This window comes from Carassius carassius, chromosome 3 (genome assembly GCF_963082965.1).
Source record: "Carassius carassius chromosome 3, fCarCar2.1, whole genome shotgun sequence".
In the NCBI taxonomy this organism is placed as follows: domain Eukaryota; kingdom Metazoa; phylum Chordata; class Actinopteri; order Cypriniformes; family Cyprinidae; genus Carassius; species Carassius carassius.
The window spans coordinates 40,782,925-40,801,641 of record NC_081757.1 but is presented as its reverse complement, the minus strand read 5'-3'; the positions used below and the strand labels follow the sequence as shown (position 1 = coordinate 40,801,641).

The following is an 18,717-nucleotide window of genomic DNA, read 5'->3' as shown; positions in this document are numbered from 1 at the left end:
GTGCATATGTTGCCCAAATTATTTTTAAAAAGTCACTTGATCCTATGGCTAATATTATTAAAGTATTAAAATATAATAATTATATTATATTATATGAATTATATTATATTATATACCATAACAAAATTCTTGTAAGTTTGGCATCTTATTGTATATTAATTAATAAGATGAAATAAACACATAGATTTAGATTAATACATTCTAAATAAATAGAGAATATTATTAAAATTTATTAATTAATTCTTAAAATCTTTAAAGATTAATAAATAATGAAAAATAGATTATACAATATAATTAGTAGAAAAACATAATAAATGTAACAGATACAAAAAAAAAATCCAAATATGATTTTACACATATTTATAAAATCATTTTTTCACCTTTTAACTGGGTCTTTACACACTAAAGTATGAAGATGCTGTCTCAGTATATTTGGGGAGCCTGTGGAATCTCGAAGACTGAAAACCCCTTGCTTAACACATCTGATCTCTTAACCATAATTAGTATTATCAGTCCTGCTGTTTTTAGCCTCTAAGTCTGAACATCTCAGTATCGAGCAAGGATATCTTTATCTTAAAGGCACTAAAGCTCGTCTGTCTCCTAAAGGCCCAACATTGCCCGCTATCGATATTAAACAGAACATGGGAGGTATAAACAAGTCATTAAATTATGGCATAGCATATTTTCTTAGCGATAGATGATATTTACACTATGTTAAAATAGCAGGATTTTCTATTTGTAAATAGTGGCAATTATCTGCACCTCAGTATTATAGTACATTATAAAACAGTATGCAGTAATAACGTATTGAGTGTCAATTAAAATTTTAATTAAAATTAAATGACCCATTTTTCTTTTATTCCAGAAATCATTAGGATGTTAAGTAAAGATCATGTTCCATGAAGATATTTAGTAAATTTCGTAAATATATCAAAACTTAATTTAGATTAGTAATATGCATTGACTTTATTTAGACAACTTTAAAGGCGATTTTCTCATCGTCTGGATTTTTTTTTTTTTGCACCCTCAGATTCCAGATTTTCAAATAGTTGTATCTTAGCCAAATGTTGTAATATCTTAACAAACCATTCATAATGTATAAATAAAAACAACTGACCCTTATTTTTTTACGCTTTCATTTTTTACATTTTTGTACTCCAGGCTCACATTTATTTATTAACATATTAACTTATATTATATAATACATCATACATAAAATATATTTCACAAAACTCAGGAAAACAGTAAGTTAAAATTTTTATAGTTAATTTTTTTAATTGTAATTTAATTTATTTTTTAAAAACAGTAAGTAAACCACCCGTTTATTATTATTATTATTATTATTGCACAGAATTACACAATACATACAGTAACAATAACAATAGAACACAATTAAAGCTAGGGGGAGATGTAAACAAAATGATAGGAATACATTAAAAAGTGTACATGCTTGCAAAATTCGAATAGCTTTTTGTTTCTTCGAGGGTAATATAGATTCAATATAGTTTTTTACCTCATTTTTAAATGCATGTTTTTTTACCTGCAAATGTACATTTATGAATATGAAATTTAGCCATTAAAATAAAAAATAATTAATAGAATAAATACAGGCCTGTTTATCTTTGGAGTTTATTCTGCACAGACGCTTGAGGCGCGGATCGGCTCCTCCGTGACGTCATCAGCGCGCGCCGCTGGTCTTCAGTCTGCTGGCCTCCGGAATGGGCAGATATCACCAGCCCACACTGAACCACTGATTTATTGCCCGAGCTCCTGCGAGAGTGTGTGTTTTTGCTCGCCGTCTACACGATGCCATGCGGAGGTGAGTGTTTCCGTCGAGGAGCGCTCGGAGAAGCGTCTGTTGAAGTCTGTGGGAAAGCGGTTAGCCTGTTAGCGGCGCTCCGCTGTAAACCCCAGCCTCTCGTTTACTCCTGCTTTACTTCCAAACACGCTCTGACTGCAGAAACTAACTTTAACGGACTGAAACCAACGAACCAAACCTATTTCTACAAACTAATTGTTGTGTTTCCCGTGTGAAATGTGTGGTTAGTGAGGTCACAGGTTTAATAGCAGTTGGCTAACGCTCGAGTCTAAATGAAAACATCAGTAACGTTTAAGTCTCGTTCTCTGATTCACATCAGTGCTCACTCCCAGAACACCTAAATCTGCTTTATTATGTGCTTAAACATGTCTCATCACTGTTTATTACGGTTTTTGGCTTTTCTGTGTCAGTTTGATAGTGTCAGGATAAGAGCGAAGTTTCCGCTTCAGAGAAACTCTTCATTTATTCGTGTAATTCTGTTCATTTTGTGTGATTCGTGAAAAAAGCCTTCTAAAACGAGATATTACTGTATTTATAAATTAGGAAATCCGTGTCACTTGTCACGTAGTGTCGTTTGCTCCTGAAATGGACCATTTTCAAAAATATTCAATTTTTCGGAGCATTTTGTGACCTTTTATAGGAGAGTATTTTGTCTAATCGTATCAAAACAAAGTGTGTCGTGTTTATGTCAGACGCTTTAAATCAAAGTTGCACTAAACCCATAGCTAGATGTGCTTAGATTAAAATATACCAAATTTTAGATATGCTTAGATTGGAATATACCACACAAAAAAATGATAAAATATCTTTTTAAAAAAAATAAAAAAATAAATGCCATTGTGGCTCTCGGTGTCGGTTATTTTCTTGATATGGCAAACATGTGGAGCCCAGCGTATGAGAATGAGTGTCTGTTTCTTTAAGAGAACAAGGACAGAAATGGTGCAGGCTGTTTCTATTTTGCACTTGAATGTGCATTTTCTTTCTCTTCATTGAATTTACTGTGTGTAAATCACAGAAGCTTCATGAGCACAATACAGTTAGCCTGGAAGAAATGCATTTTGAGCGCCTTATCTTTTATGCCTAATTCTATTAAGTATTATGGCTGTGCTTGGTTTTTATTTTTTTTCTTCTGTGAGATACAAGGTTAAATAATATTGTTTTATATGAAATGGTTGTAGTATATTCTTTTTTGTCATAGATTTTTTATTGTTGCAAATTGCATTTTTACATTTTATACCACCCCAACCCCCCTATATACCCAGCCCCAACAAGTAATCCCCAATTAGAACACAATGACATCTGGAAAGAAAAAAAATAAAAATAATAAATGATTAATAATAATTAAAAATAAAAGAAATAAAATAATAATGATAATAATAATACATGAATATATACATACACACACACACACACATATATATATATATATATACACATACATACACACACACGTACATATAACAATTAAGAAACAAATGAATAATAAAATAAGGGTTATATACCTACACTCAATCTACATCTAAGACTTGTAAATTCTGAAAGAATGTGATAAATTTTTGCAATTTTTCAAAAAAAGATTCCCCCCTACCTCTGATATTGTACTTAATTTTTTTCAAGTTTAAAAAAAAAGATAAAATCTTTGAGCCAAACTGAAATAGAGGGGGGGTTTGTAGTATATTCTAGCTGATTAATTTTTTTAGGGTAAGATATCAGTATTAGTGATTACAATTAAGTAAAATATGGTGAATTTTACATTTTGTAGTTAATTAATCTAGTTTTCTTGTTTGTGTTGATATATTTAGGTTAAACTGGAAGGCATGTTTGTGCATTTCCTCGGTAGTTTCCAGTGGGTTTTTAGAAAAGTGACCTGATTTGATGAGTAAAAAAGGTCTGTGGTTAACGTCACTCAGACTTCCACATTTTGCTCTATAGTATAAATGACAGTCATACTGCAAAAAAATGTTATGTTTTCAATGGAAAAGTTTGACAATTTGTAACCAGCTTCATAATGTTGTTACGTTAAAGTTTATGTCCCACTTTTGTCATTTTTGTAAGTTTTTTTTTAATTGCTATATAAATATATATATATATATATTTTTTTTTGTTTTAGTCATTTTAGTACTTCATCGTAAACTTATCTTGTTGTCAGGGCAGTATTTAAAATTTTATGTGTTTATGTGTAGCAAAATTGGGTTATAAATGTATATTGTCCAAATAATCTGAATGGAATCGAACTCTAATAAATCTAAAGGTTTGCATCAACGCTGACAGAGGTTTTCAAACTAAGAATTAAAGGGCAATATCTGGGTGCAGGTAACAAAGAAAGATAAGGCTACACAGTGTTCATTATTCACATGTACTACTTACATTGCAATACAAAACTTTTTGTTTTTGAAATTGCCCTTTACTGTGAAAAAACTTATTTGAAAATGTGTCCTTTTGCACGTTGCTACAAAATTGCTTTTTATAAATATGCCACATTTTCCATTTATTAAAAATCTATTATATATATTTTTAAATGTACAGAAAAGCAAAATATCTATGTGACAAGGCTGACAGCCAATGCAACGATCTCAAAACCTGCTGTTTTATTGGCCTGGCCAATATGTTGAGCACAAGCCTATACATCATTTGTTTAAACGTATGATAGCACTTTAGTATAGGGAGCAATTCTAACTAGTTTCTTATTAGCATGCCTATTATTAACATATTTGCTGTTTATTAGTACTTGTAATGAAGCAAATATTCTGCATGACCATATTGTACATCCCTAAGCCTACCTAAACTTAACAACTACCTTGCTAACTATTAATAAGCAGCAAATTATGAGTTTGAGGGAAATGTAATAGACGAGAATTGGACCTTAAAATAAAATGTGACCAAACATATTTAGTTTATACATGATTTCTTTGTGCATTCAGGTAAGGTGATGGAAGCGGCCAGCGGGAGGGTCTCAGAGCTGATTCCAGTGGTGCTTTTTCCGCAGCTGCCAAGCTTTGTCCCATCCTCTGTTCAGTAACAGCGCCCATTCTCATCCCCAATCACCATGAAGCCAGTCCACGAGCGCAACCAGGAGTGCCTCCCTCCCAAGAAGCGTGACCTCCCTGTTAACAACAACAACAGCAACACCTCTACCAACAACAGTAACAGCAGTAGCGTCAGCAGCAGCTTTGGGAGTGCAGGAGGAGGAGGAGGTGAGGAAGCCCCGTCTTCACAAAGCTCTGGAGTGAGCGGAGAAGGTAGTGGCGAATGGGTGCGAGCCCAGCCGAGCATGCAATATGGGGTGGAGTGTGCCGAGGGTCTCGTTGGGCTTCCTGTGGATCAGTATAGCATGCTTTATAAAGTAGCTCTGCCCGCTGGCACCTACTCACCCACCAATCTGCACCCCGTTCTCAGCCACATTTCTCCTGCCTACACCGTTCCCTCCCCGGTGTTACAGCACACGAGCATTCCCTATCCTCCGCTCTGCTACACCCACATCCCTCACTCCTCCTTGCAGGAGTTTCCCTTGTATGGCTACGCCATGCCTCCGGGATTCATTCCCAGTCCTTTGATGCCACCTCAGTCTGCTATTTCCCAGCCACACTCCGTTTCCCACCTGGTTCCGTATCCATCAGTCATTCAGGAAGGAGTTGGCTCTTCGCAGCAGCAGGTTTCGACCCATGCATACACCAAAATGGGAGTTCCTCTTGTGCAAACGGCGACACAAGCGCAGCTCGGGACTGTAGGGATGCTGCCTGCCGGGGAGCTCAGCCCGAGAGCGCTGTACTATAACCCCACCATTAGGGGTGTCCAGCCACAAAGAGACCTGCACAGCAGCTCCATGGAGCAGGAGAGGGAGGTGAACGGAGGAGACCGAGAGCACGGAGGCAGGGAAAGCCATCAAGATATAGTTTATTTGGCCAGAACCGCACAACTGCGGCAGGCCACTGCGCCCGAGCCACAGCAAGACAAGAGCTTGAAAAGCCGCATGCCGGAGGGCAGAATGTCGCCAGGACAGAGGAGCACACCGGACACTGATCTCGAGGTGAGGGAAGGATGGTTTATTATTATAGGCTCACTCAGAGATTTGAAAAGGGAAGTGATTTCAGAGGAAGAGCAAGTTATTATAGTATCACCAGGAAAGTGCTTTAAGTAAATAGGATGATGTTTTGTTTTCATGTTGACTTCATTTTCCACATCGCAAGACATTTGAGTGCACATTAGAAAAGCTGAAAAGTGTTTAAAAATGATGGGGAAACTTGAATTCAACACTTAAAAACAGCAGTGAAAATGTTTATCGGGCAGTTTTTCTGATGTTACTCATTTTGCATCACACATTTTCATGTTCTTTTTGTCTAATCCATGTATTGAAATCAAATCTTTGTCCAATCTATATATGTATATATATATATATATGTATAAATGAAGAGAGCTCAGTTAAACAAATAACAAAATGTTTAAAATTTAAATAGCTGTTTTTAAATGATGAATTATTTTAGTATTAATGTGTTCGCTGGGTACCATGAAAAATCCTTTGATGTTGTTTATTTTCATGTTGAAATCAGATTTTCTGGATTTTCGATCTGACTTTGCCAGTGTTATTTTAGCATTAATATAAACTATTATGTTTTTTAATATTTTGTATTAGCCTTTATTTTGTATAAAGATTTAGCTCAAGTAATTATTTTATTTGCTTTTGTCATTTAAATTATTTTTTTTAAATGCTTCTGTTAAGTCTTACTTTATTATTTTTTGGTTCGGTTTTTGTTTTATTTATTCTTTTTATTTAATTTTATTTCTCCATCTTAAACCTGATTTCAAGGAACATTTCTAATTTTCGTTTGGTTTATTTCTCTGGATCTGGATCATATAGCCTATTAGTTCTGTGAATGTCTCTTACTTCATCACTACTTAATTCATTTTCAGAATTTTGCCTTTTTTTTGTCAATTCTTGTGAGTCAGCAGCACCAGTTACACCACTTCCTTCCTTTAATAGCTCTTCTTTGGGTGTGTTAAGGATTGAGTCACTCAGGCTACTACTTAGAAAAAAACAGAGATTGTTTTTCGATTTATATCAAAATCTCCTCTGAGTCCAGTCACTTTCCAGTTGGTGGTGCTTTCCAAAAAGCAATTTCCCATCCTAATTCTAAAATAAAATGACACTTTAAATGTGGTTCCTCTTCAGGTCCAGCAGGTGGTCGGACGACTTGCCTCTCCTATCCACGGCATGAGTCGCAAGGATGTCCCTCTGAACCTGTCTCAGAGCTCTCAGAGGGGTCGAGAGACTCAGGGCGAAGTCAGAACACCTTATGCATCAAATCCAGCTGAATCCAGAGCACATCAGCAGCAGATTGTTCAACAAGGCCATGCCGTTATCTTGGCCAATGGGCAGCCTGTTCTTGTGCCTCTGGACTACCATCACCACCAACAGCAACAGCAGCAACATTTCCAATCCAATGATGTGGCCTCAGCAGCAATCGCTGCTTCTCCCGCTGCATATACTAAAGCCATGGATGCAGGAGCATGTCTCCCGGAGCGGCCAGTGGTGGATCTGCCTCCCCAACAGGGGCAACAGCCCTCCCTGCAGCCTCCTGGTACTTTCTCACAGGCTCCTCTGCTGGCACCCTCTGGCCCGTCGCACTTCATGAAGGGCGCCATCATCCAGTTGGCTACCGGAGAGCTCAAGCGCGTAGAAGATCTGCAGACTCAGGACTTTGTGCGGAGTGCAGAAGCGAGCGGCGGGCTGAAGATCGACTCAAGCATGGTCGTGGACATCCACGCTAGTCAACAGCGGCCCGGTCTAGTGGCGCTGCATTTCAACGTGGGGGAGCAGCAGAGCAAAGTGACTATAGATGTTCCCCCCGAACACCCGTTTTTCGTTTTTGGCCAGGGCTGGTCATCTTGTAGCCCAGAGCAGACTGCCCAACTTTACGGTCTCACCTGCCACCATCTGCAAGTGGGTGACGTCTGCGTGTCTGTGACGATGCATCAGCAAGCCGCACCGCAACAGAAACCGCCTCATCAAGTGCAGGCCCGGACTCCAACCAAAGTCAACTCCACGTCAGGAGCCCCACCTCAGCCCATGGGCCCCCCTGCACCCCAGCACCCTCCTCGGCCACAAAGCCAATTAAAAATGGAGCGTATCCACCGAGAGAGGGACCGGGACAAGGAGGAGCCCATGCAGGTCGGGGGTTCGAGACATGTCGACATGCTCCCAAAACCAAACAGGACTTCAGCAGAGCACAATCGGAGCCAGAGCAACTACTATTTGCACACTGAGGGTCATGCTCCACCAGGAACCGGAGCGGGAGCCTCCTCCGTAGGAGCGTCCCAGAGGCGCTGGTCTGCCCCTGGCTTCCAAAGATACAGCTTCAAGAACGAGGATGGAGGGAGTTTACCATCAGCTGCCACCTCTGGCTCCTCTCGGCTGTCGTTTATCCCTCAGGAGGTCAAGCTTTCCATCGAGGGGCGGTCAAATGCCGGGAAGTAGCAGACAAAAGTAATTGTCCATGGGAGCGAAGTGTCAATCGGGCGAACAGATGCGAAAAAGGGAGCGTGGTCGAAGGGAGAGAGAATGTAGCCTCAGAATGTTTGAGATTTTGCACATATTGGAAGATTCCCCCTGCCGCCCTCTTCTTTGGTTCTGGTCTCGAGCAGAGGACTTTTGTGTTAGGTCATAGTCAGCATTCGCAATGATCTGCATGGGCAGCTTAATCCGGTAAATCACGTACCAAAGCCTGCGTCGTCAGCGTGTTCCTGTGGGTGAACTATCATGTTTGGCAGTGATCACTTGCGCAAAGATATCTTGCAGTTACTCGAGTAGATGTCTATTTCAGAAAGGCCAGGGATAAGAATGGGATACAGCCATAAAGTCTTGACAAGACTTTACAATAATAATAAATATATATTTTAAAGAAGGACATAAGAGGATGGATTGCTCAGCAACTTTTCTCCCCTAATAGACAGGCTCTTTCTCTGTAAATGTTGACTGTTTCCCTTAAAACTTGGACCGTTTTTAATGCGTGTCTCTCTAGAGGTGTGTTTGTCCTCACTTTCCTACCCTTTCCTCCTCTCCCTGCCTCTTCTCAGGGTGCTTCTGCTGAGGAATCCTTTCTATTCTGGAGTTTGAGAACAGTTGCCCAGCGCCGTCACATGAATCAATTGATCCAACAATCTTTCTGCAATCAGGAACTATTTCCAGATGAAGTCTAGCGTGCATCTTAACAGTTACATTAACAACTCCTCAGAGGTTTTTAGTTTTAATTCAGCAGTGGTTCTGAATCTGCATTCCAGTTTCAGTGTGATCTCTCCTGTCCAATCCATTGGAGTTATCATTTCCCAGAAAAGCCGGCCTAGGAAAACCACCTCCAAATAGTACCTCATGGTTGGAAGCATCCTTCAGTCCAATTATTAACATTATTAACTTATATTGTTGTGCCCTTTTCCTGGATGGTGTCAACCAAAATCAGCCCTGCTTGCGAAGCTGAGACCAAATGCTGAACAGGTTCTAGCTGTTTGCGAATGGCCTGTTCCTGTCGAAACGGATTATTGCTCTGAAGCATGCAAGTTTCAATGAAGTTGTCCCGTGGAAGCGTTTAGCACACACAATTGTAGAGTCACTGCTGTTGGGTGTGGACTGACCTGCTCGGTAATCAAAATCAAAGCAATATTTGTCAGAACACAATTTTCTTGTTTTCTTTCTTTTTTTTAAATCCCATACAAGACAGATTTCTCCTTGTATATCAGTTTTTCTATGTGCAGCAGTTGCAGTCTGTATGTAGAAAGGTTTTTAACCTTATCCTATGCTTCTCTTGATTTTCTAAGATGATGCAGTTTTACTTTGTGATAATCCTCATTCATTTAAAGCATGCAGTTACCCTTAAAACAACACCTCTTTCATTTAGGTAGGTTTTCTTTCTGACTTCAGAGATGACTAATATGAAGGCACACCTCAAAATGGGGCTTTTCTAAAACACCCACTGATTAGGATGTTCAGAATCAGCTCTTGTACTTCATAGAAATATCTTAGCTCTTTACATTGTGTCCTAACCAGGTATAACACCGTAAGACAAGCGAAAAAAATCATGCTTGAGTTGCAGTGTCGCGTCTGCCAAAAGGACTAAGCAACAGGACGTTTAGTCTTTCACATTTGTTGGTTTTTATTTTTGTGGCACTGTGCTCTGTAGCTCCTCCCACTGTTAACCTCAATGGTCCAAATTCGTTCCATAGGTTTTGACAGGCAGGCATGTTTGAATGGACAAATTTGCTGGGAACTTGTCATATCATACCTGGTTAGGATCAGTGTTGAACTGAAAACTTGTCTCGAAACAGCTCTTCTATAGAAAGAGCCTCATTAATATACACTTTCTAATCGGTGCTGAGGTTTCTTCTTTGGGTTTTGTAAATGGTGAACTCTTGTACAGTATTGCGTTCTGTCTCTCTTCTTGGCAATATTAACCACGAGCGATTTTTAAAAACTTTTACTGCAGGTCTTGTATTGCACAGAGAAGTTCAATTGATTCACGCTGACTCTATAATGGGAATCAGATATGCGTTTTATTGTTTTTAATAATGAAGGGAAAATGTTTGTTGTTTTGAAGTATTCAGTTTAGTTGATGGTTTTTGGCTCATGAGAAACTGACAGGCAAGGTTGACACTGTTTACACATTAGCCAAGAGAAAATGCTGCAGTTTCACTTTTCGTAGTTACTGAACATTTTCAGATGGATGAAATCATGACTTAAGTGCAATTAGACCAAATATTATAAACATGGAGAAGCTCATGTTTTATTTCAAAACAGCATTCCAGAAAGAGCCTGACATTCCCACTTTTTTTCTAGTTTTCTTCTTTCTTTCTTTTTTTCTTCCCTGTCAATATTTTGAGGCCACGTACATATTTGTCAGATACAAATTTTTATTTCCATTTTGGCTCTAGTTCTTTCATGAGACCTTCAATATTTCTCTGCGTTGTTGGCTCTTGGCATTGCTGGGCTGCCAGGATTTGGACCATTTGGCTGTGTTTGGACCAGGATTTAATTGAACTCTTTGGGCCTCTTACAATCACTCAAGGCTTTCAGAGAAGATTATTATTTTTTTGGTTCTTTTAGGCAAGAAATAATATTTTTTTTTTATATAAATGTAGCTCTACGCTAGCATTGGACCAGTTTGATTTTGACTTCCTCCAAACTGCATCGACCCCAAAGATACCACATGTTTGTGAAGTTCTTAGTCCTCTAATGTTAAAGAGAAGAATTTCTGAAGGGTTATAAACAAATTATGGCGGTGCGTCCCCATTGATGACGACCCTGGTATAAACCCACCTGGTTTTCCAGCATTTCCAACAAGTCTGATTTAAACTAAATGAAGAAGTGGCAGTGTGTGTATTCAGTATAACAGGATTTGGTTTTGATTTCTAAAATTGGTTCGATTCCATTTGTTGTTTCCATTTCACAAGCTGTCATCTGTTAGTATTTTGTTTGAAGAAATCCTGTTCCTTCTTAAAAGGAGTCCCACTTTCATGCTATTTATAATCTGGTCTCAAATCTAGTTCATGTTATTTCTTCCTTCCTCTGTCCCCTTTGTCCCAGAACGTTATGATGGCCCTTTAAGTTCAGAGAGGTTACGTTGTTAGTTCACGTTCAACCTGGTGGGAGCCATCTAAAAGGGCCACAATTGCCACCTAAAGCCTTGTAGACAAATTTAATATCTTTCCGACCAGGAAAAACAGCTTAAACTGGCCTGATTTGGTCTTCTGGGCTCAAGCCAGTTGGTCTACCAGCTTGAGAGGCCAGCTTCAGCTGGTTTAAGTTATTACATTGTTCCTTCACAGCCAGGGAAAATGGCTTTGTTATCCAGAATTCAGACCTGTTCCATTATTTTAAGTATTAGAATTGAATTAAAGCAATACTTAGCAGATATGATACAGCTTTAGCATGAGCTATGCAGTAGAGACTCAGTCAGCACCCTAATGCAGTTTCAATACTCTGATATCACCAGAAGTCAGCTGCACGTTTTTCTAGTAACCCACAGGCTATGTGACCTTTTATGGTAGTAGTTAGTTATCTCACTACTAAGTCACGTAACCCGAAGCTTATCTGGTGTCGCTTGTTTGGTGCTGTATGTTTTTTGTATCTGTCAGCAGTGGTGCACTGTTCTCGGTCTTCTCAAATGCACTGCCTTACCAGCCGTCTCTAGTCGAGATGAAATCTCCAGTCTGCAACCTTCGAGGCGGAGATGGACTGAGTACGCTTTCATTAAGAACTGAGCTACTATCATGTGCACTGTAAACAAGGAGAGTTGATGCTATGTTTGTGCCTTCCCAATGTCTTAACTTTACTCTGGTCTGTCTTAAGCTTTGTTCTCTGGGAGAGTTGCGTGTCTCCATTTTGCTCTAAATGTCATCACGTCATGTATATCTCTCACAGGCTTGAAAACCCTACTGTGCTGTTGAGGGCCATTTTGATCTTATCTAAACATCAGCACGAAACTTCATGGTATCATACATAGATATAAAAAATAGAAATTTAGTAGAAGAATACTGCAGTGATTATGTATTTTTGAAGGCCAACCTGAAAGTTCATCATCTTGGTTCCCTCAACAAAAACCCAATAAGATTTTTCCATTGGATTTCAGATTATTGCAGAAGATATGCTCTGTGACTAACAAAAGTTTATGAATCTTAAATGTTTTGTTCATCATAAGCTTCACAAATGAACATGACTTTAATGAATTTTGAAGCCTTAATCCAATTGCCAAACGTAGGCTGTAAGCGGACTACAGTTGTTGCGTGACTTCAACATCAACACCATTAAGCTTCAACATTTTGAAAACCTTTTCCTGGAAAGTCTGAGTTAGAATAGTTTACAAGAGCTCAATTATAAACACACCTGGCTATAAAAGCAACCGAGTAGATGAGTTTACTTGTCTGCCGTGATGCTATTCAATTTCCAAAAAAACACTAGTCCCATTTAGATACTTGTTAACATCTGCCTTTTTCAAGACAAGTGAAAGCTTTAAAAAAAAAAAGTGTTACTGATTCATATGAACATATCTTAAGATTGGGTTCACCACAGACCTTATATTTCAGGCATTTAACCAAAAACTCATTCTAGAAACCCCACTGACTTCAGGATGATGTAACCAGAGGTGCTAAACTGCATTTTTAGGTTTTGGTCTACAGAATTGTCATCCCGGCAGCACTTTGTAGTTTGGTTAATGACGCAAGACCAATTTTGGGGGGAAATGTGTAAAATGTGACTATCAAGCTGTGATTTTGATAATTCAGGGTAAATTTGGTGTTGTATTTTCAATGGTAACAGCACAGAAGGGTTTAGCACAAGCTAGATTCTTATAGATATTTCATGTCTGAATTTCCTTCCCTCTACGGATGTGTGAAAATTAATCAAATCATGTCCTTAACTCACCCTTGCATAAATGTCAAGTACAGCCTTCCTTTTAAAAGCATTTAATTTCCCTTTAATGATTAGGGCATCTGCATCCTAGATAAACACAGGGTTTCATGGTTAGGGTTAAAGTTGGATAAGTTGAAATAAATTGGGAATTTATTTTCCAAAAAGCACAAGCAGTCCAGCCCGCGAAAGAGTGTATTGCAGTTAAAATTCAGGTTTTGGTCACATCACATGATGTGATGTTTTTCTTGTTCCCCAACTGAAATCGGAGGATATTTCTAGAGTATATCTGGTGTGCAGAAGCCCTATTCTTCTTTGCATTTAGGGAAACCCATGTTGTTCTTCCATAGAGCCTCACCTAATCATGTAACATAGAGGTTTGTCACTTTGATGCAGTGAAATGTCCAGCACTTATTTCCCCTCACCTGTAGTGTTATGATAAATGTTTTGCCATCATACTGAATCATTTGAAACCGTGTAAAACAATCATCCATTTGTATGCTTGTACAGATATGAAGATAAGTTTTGTATAGTATTAGCTTGTTAACACCTTACGATGTGCACCGTTTGTAAACGCTGTGTAGAAGTGACTCCGTGCTCCTGCAAGGTCGTATGATTTCGCACGTTGTTGTGACCGTGGACTCCTCTGAAAAGGTGGTTTGGGTTGCTCACTGACAACAATTAGTGATGTTGCACTTACTGATTGTAAGACGATATTTTGGGACTAGCTCATAATGTGTATCTTTGTTGAACACAATGTAAGCTTAACATACGTTCTAAATCTTTAATGTTGTATTTATATTTTGCTCTTGTTAGGAGGGCAGAAGTGAAGTGGTTTGAGGAAGTGAGTGAAAGCTGAGTCTGTGTTATAAGATGCTGCGTGTAAAGCGAGATTATCTGCAGTTATTGATAATAGTTTTGGCTGAGAGTCCTGGGAAAGTCCATTTTAGTCTCCCGGTTGACTGTCGGCGTGAATGGCGAGTTTTGAGCTGACATGTCATAGTTTGTGAAGTGTGAGACCGACTGAACCCAGTTGAGGATAACCGTCTGGGTTATGAATGAAAGCGCAGCTCATTATCAGTAACATTTCAGTGCGTTATAATGGTATCATTGCTTCAAATTGTTTTTTTTGTTTCATTGAATGTGTATATATTGTTTTGGAAGGCTTTATGAAGCGAACACAGACAGAACTCGGTGGCACGGCAGGCCAGAGTGAGTAAAGTTGGCTAAAATCAGGTTTCAAACGGTTGCAAGGTTTTAAAGGAGTTATTATATACTCTCGAATTTGACATTGTACTTCTTGGCACTAAGTGACACTGCTTTTTATGTGATGTGTGACCGGTTTGAAAAGAAATGGCATCTTTGTTTAATGCATAAAATCTGCGAAATATATGCAATGATGTACGTGTAATATTCAATCCTCAAGTATAATCCAGGTTGTATAAACTTTGTATAGTACATTTTAATATCGTATGGCCGTACCAATATGTATTAATTCTTCTCAGAAGCCTTAGAGTCGTCTACCCAAAGTGCTCCCTTAGACTACCCTACACCTACCTGAACTTTGCAAAGCATTAATAACTATATTTTGTTGCGTTTTTATTTGTACCCTTTTTTGAATAAAATAGATTTGTACTGTATATTTGTACCTCTCTGTGAACTACTTAAGGCTGTTTTGTTTCATTTTTGTTTTCCTTGTTTGTTTTAATTCTATGTAAGGACACAAAGATATTGTATTTTTATTGTTACAGCTAACTTCTTGGAAACATTGCATTTATCATGTTTGTTAAGTAAACACAATATAATATAATATATATATATCTATATAATATTAACATGCTGGCTTGACGTCTGTTTTTTTCATGTGTTCCATTCATTTATAATTGTAATGAATTCTAAATAGAGTTATAAAAGTGCATCGATGCACCTGAAGAATACAATGCAGAGTTCAATATTAATTATGATTACAATAATATCCAATGTATTATGCATTCTTTTTTTTCTTTGAAATGCAACCCTCGAGTCTCTGTGTGTGTGTGTGTATACCACTTTGTGTTTTGCCATTTAATTTTTTTTATATTCCGCAAGGGGTTATATTATTTTTCATCATGCTTTTGAATCAAAATATATTGTGACCACATTTAAGATGAAATGCATTATATCCACTACAGTGCATCTTTTTATTAATGTGGGGCCTGAAAGTCTGAGACGAGAGAAAAACAAAAGACAAAAACAGACTCATAGCAGTAAAGTCAATGTTTATTCCACATTCTGTTCCTGCTGTTATCATGAGCTTTCAATCTGTTAACCCAATAACAGAGCATGGCTTTCTGAACAGGACCATTTGGCATTGTGACCTTGTCACTTTTAAGTTTCATTCATTTTGGCCTTTTAGATTTGTAAACATTATCATGAAAATATCTAGATGGACTGACAAAAAGGCAAGTCATTACTGAACGCCAATCCTTAATGAAAAGCTCCTATAAATGCATTTAGAACAAGTAGTTTATAACATGCAAGGTCCATTTCCAGGGGTTTACTGACTTAATATGCACAGACATGTAAAAGAAAATAGTTGTTAAATACACAACATGTCACATTGCAATTCATACCACTAAAAATACTACTTTAGGAAAGACTAAATAGGGTAAATGTTTGAAAATACTCTTTATATTTTATCTTCAAAATAGACAATGCATCCTGCCATCTGGTTCTGGAATACAGAGAATCATTTGATTTTATCATTATATCAGGATGGGTTTCCACATCTTTGATGCTACTGTATGAAGTAACTCGGCGCTTTATAATGAACTTTGAGGAATTGGTCATAAAAATTGCATTGTTCTTCCTGAATGTGCATACATCAACATCAACTCGGTCCTTATCAAGGGTACAACTGAAAACAGCTAAGGATGGATCTGGTGGTCGAGGGTTACGGACTTGAGGACCAATGGTTTGACTGTCAAGAGTTGCCTGAGGTTTGTGATCTGGAGCATTTGAGTCCATTTACTTTCATATCAACTGCATAGTAGTAATACAAAGTTTCTTGAGTACAGCTCTGAGTTGCATAGTGATGCTTCATCACATGTACATTAAATCATTTCTTTTACTTAAGAAGCCCATCATTAATACTTAACAGCATAAATGTGGGACCAGTATCCGGTTACCTTCAACTGTGCGGGAAAGCTCAACTGCTTCACTTTTGAATATTAGAGGTATCTCTAAAGAAGGTAATGACAACATTGTGAATTTAAAACATTGAAATGTGCATCATTCACTGCAGTAATAAATAAATTGTAAGTATTGTAATGAAATATAAGACAAACAAATCATACACACAAAGTCTACCCTGTTTTCAAGAGGTACTTAAAGATGTACAGTGGTCCGTTTTAACATGACAGAACTTTTTGCCCAATATGAAACACTGAGAAGTGAGTAAAGTTGGCATGTGTAATGTTCTCTCAACTTGGAAAGTGGTTTTCAAACTGTTGTGTGCCAGTTTAGTCAATAAAAGTAAATTAATAAAAGCACCAACATTGAATTAACTGGTTAACATAATGAATTGACACTCATTTTATATTGTCAAATTGTACGTAAACTTTTCATCCAATTTCTTAGCCAGCAAATAGTCGGCTCATCAGTTTATTAGCTAAAAGAAACGTGTTCCTATAAAAAAAGAAAAGAAAACAGCCTTCTTAAAGGGCATTAAATGACACCCCTGAATGAGATTTGGTGGTTTGCTTTTGTTGTTTTACTCTTGAAATTCTTGACCCAAAAAGTTTAAGAACCACTACCATAAACACTGCGTGCTTTTGTAAGTATGTCAACTTCTGAATTGGTTAAATTTTGGTGGGGGAATTACCTGTTTGGTGAATAATGGAAGACAGGGGGCAGTGTTTCGGATGCAAGTGTTACTTTGGCCATCAGATGTTGATCAGCAATTCTACACTTCACCTTTAAATTGGTGTAAAACGTTGGCAAATGTGTCTACCTTGTCATTAAAATTTTTACATACAGTGTCATCACTGCTTCATATAGGAGGGATTTCTCTCTGGAAGTGTTCGTCCGGATTGTTTCATTGTACATGCATTTGCTAAACCTTTACATCATTGCACATCTCATAGAATGACCACACAAATTCATTTAAATCATTAAATATAAAACCAAAGCACAAATTTCCAGTGAAAAAGGCAACAGTTTAAATTTGTACACTACATATGTTGCCACAGAGATCGAGCACACACTAAGTGCCTCACCATTAAAAACAAGCATTCCCAGGTCCAGTGTGGGACCATACTGGTTTAAAGAGGTAACATACATATTATACAGTACAGTGACAGCAGCAGAGGGCAGAGATTGGTTGGTTAGTTGAGACGCCATGGAGTTGCGTAATATCCATATCGACATTTTGGCTCACGTGAGGAGTTTGCAGTCTGAACAACAGAAAAAAAGGCCAGTGTGACCAGTAAAGGTGAGTAAAAGGTAGTATATGATCTGAGCAAGTGGGGATGATAATGAAGAATGAGGAAGAGGAGGTCTCCTGCTCCTCTGTATTCTGAGGAGGATGTTAGTGATCCACACCATCCCTGAGTTCCTAGACAAATATCAACCCGTGTAGCATTGTGACAAGGTATAAAGCCTTTGGGAGGTCAGAGAAGTGTGTCTGAATGTGCTTTGAAACGGATGCTTTTAGTATTTAACAGTACATCCGCAGAATGACCTTCCTCTTTTAAAAAAGGACAAAGTCTCCAATTGAGGCCTTGTCCCAAATGGTACCCTCAGCCCTTAAGTCTTTCATGGAGTTCACACTTAAGTAATATAATGCCATACAGACTGTCAGTTAGTAGTCTGTTTTCAAAGTCCGAACCAGGTTGGGCTCAACTAAAGGGTGCATTGAGGGACACAGTGGTTGCAAAGGTGGTATCCTTATAAATCTTGACAAGTAGGACACCTTATGGTCTGTATAAGCAAAGACCATGAGCCCACTTGGATTTCAGCATATGGGTCAGAGGCACTCAAATGCCATTTAAATAAAGTGTAGTTGTTTCTGCGAACATGTAGGGCAATGATTATACCAGGGGTGTCCAATCCTGCTCTAGGACAGCCAACATCATAAAGAGTTTATCTCTAATCTACTCCAACACACCTGCTTGGGGGTTTCAAGTAACCCTGAATACCTTGGTTCAGGGGTGAACTCTGAAGGATGAACCCTCAGGAGCAGGACTAGTGGACCCCTGGACAAGAATTCATGTTGGCATAGGGAACATATGTGTGTCAGTATGTGGACCTGCACAAGCCCTGTGGTTCCTGTCGAGGTCACAGGTGTGACTAGGCCATGCAAAGATCCCATGATGAGGTAGTTGGTTCTGTGAGTATGAGCTAGTAGTGACCCAATCTTGGGTTCTGGGAGGTGAGCCATAGTTGCAGGTGAACTCCAACCTTTTAGACTGGCAAATTTGAACAGTAGGCTGAGTGTGGAGTGTGGCTAAATGTCTCACTCCTGTCACTG

At 38.4% G+C, this 18,717-nt stretch overlaps 1 protein-coding gene across 1 annotated transcript; it reads left to right on the top strand.

The window, feature by feature from the left end:
* The first annotated feature begins 1,643 nt into the window (after positions 1-1,643).
* LOC132126928 (ataxin-1-like) lies at positions 1,644-9,863 on the top strand. Its single transcript, XM_059538539.1, has 3 exons — positions 1,644-1,819; positions 4,741-5,846; positions 6,987-9,863. The coding sequence occupies exons 2-3, from the start codon at positions 4,866-4,868 to the stop codon at positions 8,289-8,291; spliced, it is 2,286 nt and encodes a 761-aa protein (XP_059394522.1). The 5' UTR covers positions 1,644-1,819; positions 4,741-4,865; the 3' UTR covers positions 8,292-9,863.
* Positions 9,864-18,717: the final 8,854 nt, after the last annotated feature.